This window comes from Capsicum annuum, chromosome 1 (assembly GCF_002878395.1).
Source record: "Capsicum annuum cultivar UCD-10X-F1 chromosome 1, UCD10Xv1.1, whole genome shotgun sequence".
Taxonomy (NCBI): Eukaryota; Viridiplantae; Streptophyta; class Magnoliopsida; order Solanales; family Solanaceae; genus Capsicum; species Capsicum annuum.
Window position 1 is genome coordinate 6,430,878 of NC_061111.1, and position 8,374 is coordinate 6,439,251.

The 8,374-nt window shown below is 34.5% G+C and overlaps 1 protein-coding gene across 1 annotated transcript; it reads right to left on the reverse strand.

Annotated features, from left to right (window-relative positions):
- Positions 1-1,016: 1,016 nt before the first annotated feature.
- On the reverse strand, positions 1,017-7,931 carry LOC107866274 (phospholipase D beta 1). Its single transcript, XM_016712403.2, has 10 exons — positions 6,212-7,931; positions 5,392-5,508; positions 4,441-4,635; positions 3,580-3,828; positions 3,434-3,502; positions 3,193-3,340; positions 2,897-3,045; positions 2,009-2,182; positions 1,710-1,907; positions 1,017-1,580 (listed from the first exon to the last, which is right to left on the reverse strand). The coding sequence occupies exons 1-10, from the start codon at positions 7,160-7,162 to the stop codon at positions 1,287-1,289; spliced, it is 2,544 nt and encodes an 847-aa protein (XP_016567889.1). The 5' UTR covers positions 7,163-7,931; the 3' UTR covers positions 1,017-1,286.
- Positions 7,932-8,374: the final 443 nt, after the last annotated feature.

Consider the following 8,374-nt stretch of genomic DNA (forward strand, 5'->3'; position numbering starts at 1 on the left):
TTTGGTCGTGAAATAAAAAAATTACTTTATTTATAAGTTTTAAAATTGAAGTTGGAGTTGTGTTGGTTATACTTTTTGTAATAAAGATAAAAAAAGCCGTTTGGACATATAGTATTCACTATATTTCAAAATACGTTTTTACCTATTCTGGAATACTTATTTGGTCATAAATAAATCAAATACAAATTGAAGTTTTATTTGAAAATTTGAAAAACATCTCAAAAGAAGTTTTCACTATTTTTTATTGCACTTTTTGCACTTATTACTTTATTTTAAAAATAAATTAATTTTTTATTTTCACAAAACTCTATTCTAAAATTTATTTTCACTTTTTATAATTAAAAAAAAATACATTTAAATTCTAAAATCAACTTCAAATACTATGACCAAATACAATTCAACTCCATTTTCAACTTTAAAAAATTCAAATAAAGTGAATATATTTTTGATCTTTCATTTATTTTCACTTTTTATAATTAAAAAAAAATACATTTAAATTCTAAAATCAACTTCAAATACTATGACCAAATACAATTCAACTCCATTTTCAACTTTAAAAAATTCAAATAAAGTGAATATATTTTTGATCTTTCATGGTCAAACACCTATTTAAAGTTGAAAGCTAGATGTGAAAATAAAAATTTTAAGATAGATTTCATTAGTGGTTATTCAACTTTGGCTTTATCAAAAATAATTTTCATTTTCTTATTACATAAAGTTATCTAACTTAAAAGTTTAATACACATAAATATTATTTTCACATAGGTGTGTTCGGTAATGAGGACTTTCGATGAATAAAAATATTAAAATAAAGAAGTAATAAATTTGTTATTAGAGTAAATAAATCAAAAAAATCATTTAAATTAAAAAATGAATATATTGCAAAGTAATTATACCCAAAAAAAAATGTAAGGAAGGAAAGAAATAGAGAGAAAAATAAGGCATCTAAGACTGACTTCTTTTTATGATAGTGGGACCTATTATTTCTTACTCGGCAAAATCTAAAAAGATACTCATACAAAATACTTGGGCCTCTCATATATTGAACTTTTCCGAGAGGTTGTTTCCAACAGACACTCGGCTCGAGGAAAAACATATGTATCGATCACAACAACCATAAAGAGTTCTCTATTTAACCCCTCTGAATTCAACAAATATTTTCTCATTCTAGTTTGTATAAAACCAACACTAAGCGAAAAAAAAAAACAGGAAAAATGCACCAGTGCATAAGGGTGCAGAAACAGTATAAAAGAATGAGGATTCTTGAAATTTTCTAAATCCCAAGATCAGATGGTGAGATTTTCTTGAACACCGGTGAATGTACCTATTATCTTCCCTCCGATGTCTGGAAAAGTTTCGCACCCAGGAAGTGACTTAACTTTCCCAGTTCGATCAACTTCAACGGGATACTTAAGAAGGTGGCCTCTCATTTCGGTGACTTCATCAGCCGCGTACTGTAGCCAGTTGTGTTCACCAAATACTCTCATCCGTCTCACACATTCAAGACTCTCTGGATGCTCAAAACATTGCTCTAGAGTCGCCGTGTGCTCTGCCCACAGTGACATTCTATATCCGTATATCTGCAGTCGAAATGCAATAGTAAGAAGTTAGTCACACAATATAACTTCTTGAAAAGAAATGGTCTGAATATCAGTTCATAGCATCAATCCGAAGCAGATATTGTTATAGCAATTTGTGTCAAAATTTACCTGTGCATGTGGTCCAGTGTGTTTGTTTGCCCATGTATGATGAGGCTGATATGCACCCATTGCAATTTCAGTATCTCTGGTGCCTTCAAGAGAACGTTGATTGATGTTTGCAGATCCCAATATGACATACTCATCGTCTACTATCATTCCTTTTGAGTGAACATATATCATAAATCGTCGACTTTTCTGAGTGAGTTCCTGAATAAGGATGGATTACATTTATAACAAAGATCAGAGGCTGATAATTATTAGAGAATCATGAAAACAAGCTAAGCTTAGATGGAGGAACCGTCGGTTACCTGAGGTGTACTTGGCTTCGAACTTCTGGCAACTGTAGTGATTGCATTTTCCGGAACTTCGCGATTGCCAAGACAGAAGAAAATCAAATAGTCCTGTGGTTCATATGTGTTTTGCAGTCCTACCTCTTGTAAAGCTTTGTAAATAGTTTCATACATCATCTGCATGGTATTGTGCTGCAAATACAAACAATATCGGTTATGAAGATGCAACCTACATAAAATATGCATCAAATCTGCGCGCTAACACACAATTAGTCCCAAAGATATCATAAGGATATCGAAGCACAATAAACGTGAAGGTGAACATATCTAACCTGTCAAAAAAGAGTTAAGCTGCTACAAAGACATCAATCTTGATACAAGAGAGACATGATCTATGGTAAATTTCCGCTAACTGAAACTAAAACTAAAACCTCCATGTGGAGTGAAATCACAAATAAATTTCATCACTAGAATTTTCAAAATAGGCAATGTAATATGTGATTAAACCAGGTATATTGCTTGAGGAAGATAGGTCACTCTTAACCGTAATTCAAAGTTAAACTTTCACACTATTTGGCAAAGGCAACATCCTCATCATATGCCAAACTTATCACCATAACTAAATTGTGATGGATCAAAAAAGAATTTTAGCAGGGTAAATCGGAAAGAAGGGAGTACATTTTATGTGTTCTAAATCATCCTTCCCGACATCTATATGAGGAAAACGGTATGTGTCACCTGTTTAAGTTGGGTAAGAAACACTAGAAGGACAGAACTGCTAATTTCCCTCATGAAAAAGAAAGGACAAGTAATTTATATAAGAAGAAATTAATAACTAAATCATATCAAATTACTCATCCTATATGATGAAGACTACACCACTTAAAACGATGAACTAAAATATACCTGCCAAAAAAGTATTCTCTGAGTAGCAGTACTGGTTGGAACACCCTCTGGCCACATAGGAAGAACTATGTATGCTGCAAACCTCTCATTTGCTCGTATTTTGTTGGCAATTTTTAGAGCAATTTCCATTGGTATCAAGTTATTTGCACCTAGTGATAGAACAATATTTACACTATTAATATATAGTAATTCATACTTTATGAGAAAAAATATTCAAGAGAGATTGATCCATAGTTCATTAAAAGAATGGAATAAGAAATTTGTTTCCCCTTAAATCGGTATTTTAGAGTGCTCACCTAAATTCTGGTAGTTACTCCAATTATAAGAAGACCCTAGGAAGTACTGGTTCTCGATGTAGATGAAATGCTGGGCAGCTCGAATTGCCTTTACATAGGCAGTATGTATGCTCATGTCTATCAGCACATTCTTACCACACACTAGGTTCTGTTACCGGAAATGGTCAACACATTGGTTAGCTTACGGCATATAGATAGCATGTGTTTTATAGATTGAAACATTTGGAAGAAAAAATCTTGCCCTGTTAGTGGCTTCTTTGGGATCTTTGGGGAAACCTTTAACAGAGTTGGAGTCGATCGACCGGAAAATCTGCACGTGCAACAATGTTAGTCAGAGGCAATCAAAAGGGAACTTAACAAGCAGTGCTAGATTCAAATCCTAAGTACCTGGACGTGCCACGTATCTGGAACATCTTCTCTTATGCAAGGGACTTCAGCTATTCCCAAGATATCGGGAATCCTGTCAAGCTTGAGTAATGCATCGTCATGTGAAGCTTTCATCTTTTGAAGTCCATGGCGCTTCGAAGCCTTCAACCAGCGCTCCTCGAAGTTAGTTAGGACATCATATGCAGCAGGACCCTCAATCCGACTATGCAAATCATGCCAAGGTTCTCTAGGACAACCAGTAGTAGGACCCTGTCAAAGTACAAAAAAAGATATACGAAACAAACAGATCAGGACTACAAACATCAAATTTCAATTGCTTGTTATAAGAAGCTAGCCTATCAAGTGCCTAGATAAAAACTAAATTTATGACGTGACCTGGCTTTTTGAGCATCACTAAACCTTTCCGGAGGAACTTACAATGTTTTCGGATTACATCTCTCCGCAGAACCTCCACTTTTATGTCATTAAGGTAATAACCGAAGGACAACAAAACGTGGATCATACAATAAGTTCCCAAATTTAGGTGTTTGAGACCTATGTTACCATTTTCTCATGGGAATAGAGAAGGCCATATTTATATGTGGAATCCCTAGAGATATGTCCTTTAAGAAAACTTCGTGAAAAATAGGCCGTTAACTAACTGAGGCCGTGAAGTAACTGAGGAACAGTTAGTTATACAAGTGTTTGACCTACCTAATGGAATAAGCCGTGTCAAGAAGGAAATAACATGATGTATGACTGTATGTACTGAATTCTATAGAGAAAAAGAGAACTACATCAAAAACCCGCCACTTAATTAGTCACACGAACAGAAAGTTATGTCAAAAGTAATGCATCATAGACATAATATTCAACTATTACCGTGTAGTTAGGCTGATGAAAGTCGTCCTTGTGTACATTTTGCAATGTTTTAAAGATAGGGTGTTGTGGAGTATCATAACGCCCTTTGCACAAATCAAGGCCCCCAACGAAAGCCATAATCTTTCTCTGGTAATTACCAGCATCAGCATCCACTATTACAGTTTTCTGATGATGCGTGTATATCGTTTCAGTTTCCTGATGACAAAAAACATAGTGGTTCAGTAAATAAAACAATCTCAGGAGAGCCAAGTACTTCAGAAATAATTACTCAGGTGAAAAGAAGAAGCTACGTAAGGGAATATACTCATTCAAGAAACGTCTCTCAGTACTAGTTAACATGGCACCTTTTCGGCCAAGTGCTTTTACTAGTTGTTTATTGGGCGCGAGAGTTGCACTGTTAGCTTACTTCCTGCTTCTTTTTGGTTGAAATATAGATCATTTTCAGTTCATTCTATAGACTTGCTCCTTTAGTCTTAGAATCTTCTATTTCTGACCCTTCTATTTCCTATGTTTTTCCTCAAACACTATAAATAGTGTATACACACTATTACACCATGTTTGAACAATAGGATATTGGCCTCAGCATTGTCCAAATTATCTATCAAGCAGGTAATAGTATCTTTCAATTTGTACAAATTCTTGAATGGAATTGGATAACTTCTCATTAGACAGAGTCCCTTCATTAGGCATGGCCCACAAGCCATACGAGAGAAAGAACATAGGTGACATACATTGAACACGGGAAGATATATGACAATATGAATATACTTGAGCAGACATAACCTTCGGAAATTTCACTATTTACCGACCAATCTATAGTTCAGTGCCACGAGAACCGTGAGAATTGGAGAGCAAGTACAGCACTTGCTAACATGATATGGTTAGGAAATACAAGAGTTACAGAAATGGTAATTAAATACTGTATGCAGAAGTCATATGTCAGAAGTGAACCTGCTTTTTGGCCCAGCTGTGTCCTTTTCCAGCAGAACGAGGACAAAGTAGCACCTGCACTGAAGAATGCTTAAAATAGCGACGAGTTTCTTCATCATTAGTTCCCATAATTCCTTCCTACACATCACAAAGAATTCATTAAGGTTTCTTGCATAGAATTGGCATCGCAGAGAAAAATATACATTGCTTCATCATGTATAAAGCTTCTGATTTAGAGTCAATAGTATGACTATCTGGTAGATAATTCAATCTAGACTTGCGTTCTTGACAGTACATAGAGTAAGAAGTCATGCTAAAAGAAAAAACACTTTTATGCAGCTCGTCAACCTGAAATATAGGCAGAATCTATGTTAAGTGATACCCCCTCCATTTCAATTTATTTGTCTTACTTTCCTTTTTAATCCGTTTCAAAAAGAGTGTCTCTTTCCTTTTTTGGCAACTCTTAATTTCAACTTTCCACATGGCATGTTTAAGACCGCAAGATTAAAGAACATTTTGGTAATTTCTACATATAGATTCAAAAGTCTTTTTTAGTGTCTTAAACTCCATGCCAAGTCAAAACAAGATAAACAAATTGAAACGGAGGCAGTATTAATTAGTTGCTCATTCATGAATGGCACATATAAAAATCAGATAGCGGTGAGATTCTCGATTTCCCCTTGATCAATTGACTGAGTTTAGTGTTCTATCTATGTTTCTCAAGTAAAGTTCAATTCTTTTTCTTTTGATTGCCTAACTCTTATTGCTCAAAGAAAGCAAAGATTAGAGATATGATACTTTGGTAATGAAAAAGAACAGAAAACTGTCCCCGGATACTTACAGTTTTGTATCCCAAAATGCTCTTAGAAGTAGGATCATCCCATACGAGCAGCAGTACTCTCACGCCTTCCTGAGACTTCCGCTTGAGAATTTCCCCCAACACACTCTTCTCAGCATTGTCATCATCCCTAACAAGTGTAACTAGATGGTAGACAGACCATCCTGTAATGTAAATCAATCGACGAGCTTGATTGATTGCATCATATATATCCTTCCAGCACTGTCCATGCTGATACTGCACCCCATTTTCAAGCCACAAATTCGGGAGGCTGCCATCGGGTACATGAGCATCCTGATAGAGTGTTACTTTTCCACCTCTTCTAAGAGGGAAGTAAGTCCCGGGCACGCCTTGATACTCGTGATGCCCTCCCACACCACCGTGATAAAGGGGTACCCTCTCCATTGGAGTGAATTGAATTGATAGAGTAAGCATAGCTCCCTCCTTACACGGCTTCCCACTACCGTTAAGAACCGGAAATGTTCCCTCAATCAATGCACCAGAACACAACTGCTCAACAGAAATCCCTACAGCACCAATAAGTTGTGATCCTACAACATCATTATCTTTAACAACAAAGTGCACTTCTGATGCATAATGTGCAACTGGTACATAAAAATGCTGCATCCAAACCGGATTTTCGCTATTATTAATCACATATGTCCTAGCAACTACAGCATTAGATACTGAAACTGTAACATAAGGATCACTAGTAATCTTTGGGGAAGAACCTTCCTTTTTACTCCCAATTTTTGCTAATCCTCCAAACAAGTTATCCAGTTTCTTATGAAATAAATCCATGTTTGGCAAATTCTTGGCCTCCTTCACCCAAATATCCAAGTTTCCATGCAACAACAACACCCTAAGTGATCCTGTAGATGTCTTAAATGGGACAACCTGAACCCCATGTTGTGAACTTCCAGACATTGAATCAGAATAAGACAACTGAGCCATAACAACACCTTCTTTTAGAACAAAACTCACAAACAAAAGTCAAGATTATATATTGCACCAATGAAACACCATACACCAAACAACTAATGACTCAAGAATCTGTTACAATCAATGTAAAAAATCTCAACTTCAACACAGATCACCACAAAATCACAATCAAAAATCAAATCTTGGAAATAGAAAATAGCAAAATGCAGAAAAAAAGATGAGCAAGAAAGGTTGACAAACCAAAAGAAGAAAACCCCAGGTGGTAAATAATGAGCAGAAGTTGTATGAAAGGATATATAGAACAAGGAAGTTGAAATTAGATAACAAAAAGGAAGAAACTTTGACTTGGTAAAGGGCTGCTGAAACTGATGGGAACTGAGAAAACAAAGAAGAAGTTGAACAAGTTAGACCAAGAATGATTCTTTTAGACTGCACTACTGTACCACCCAAGGTGCCTCGCAGCAGTCAATGACGTGAATTGAGCATCACACAAATTATTACCTTCAATTTTCAATACAGATAAAATAATAGAAAAACTTTCTTTGTTTAATATAAAAAAAATAAATCAAGTAGATCAACTTGAACAAAAAGGATAATTGCTAGTATTAAACTCCAATTAAGAGAGTAGATTTAAAGTAATCAATTCTTTTGGATCTTTTAGTATTAAAGTTTTTGAACTTTCAAAAAGTTGACTTAATCATACGTAAATTACAATGAATATAGTTACTACAAATTAAAAGCTAAAAAAGACTGCTAATTCAAAAGGAGAAAAAAAAAGAAGCCTTTCTTAGAAGCTTCTATTATATATGTTACTCCCTCTAATATGTTACTCCCTTCATTTAAAAACAAATGAGCTACTTTCTATTTTAGTTCATTTTAAAAAAAAATAAAATATTTTAATATATTTGACATAATTTTAATTCAAGGCAACAAAATTTAAAAGTATTCTTTATTTTCTTAAATTTTATGTCAAGTTAAAGTAGGTTCTTAAATTTTATGTCAAGTTAAAGTAGGTTATTTTTTTTTAAATTGAGGAAAAGTTAAAGTAGGTTATTTTTTTTTAAACTGAGGAAGTACATATATATGCCGGCTTTGTGATGTAGACAATTAGTTGGATAGATTGGACTCATTCTATACTCATGTTCAACTCGGTTAAATTAATATTCGCCTCGTATAAGACTCGTTAAAGAAAAAAAAGAGAAAGAGAATTTCGAGTTCAAATTT

Excerpts from the sequence above, each read along its gene's own strand:
- LOC107866274 (XM_016712403.2), bottom strand. The coding sequence starts at position 7,162 with ATGGCTCAGTTGTCTTATTCTGATTCAATGTCTGGAAGTTCACAACAT. Across the intron at positions 5,509-6,211 it reads GCATTTTGGGATACAAAACT|GAAGGAATTATGGGAACTAA; the intron begins GTAAGTATCCGG and ends TGTGATGTGTAG. Across the intron at positions 1,581-1,709 it reads ACACTGGACCACATGCACAG|ATATACGGATATAGAATGTC; the intron begins GTAAATTTTGAC and ends TTTCGACTGCAG.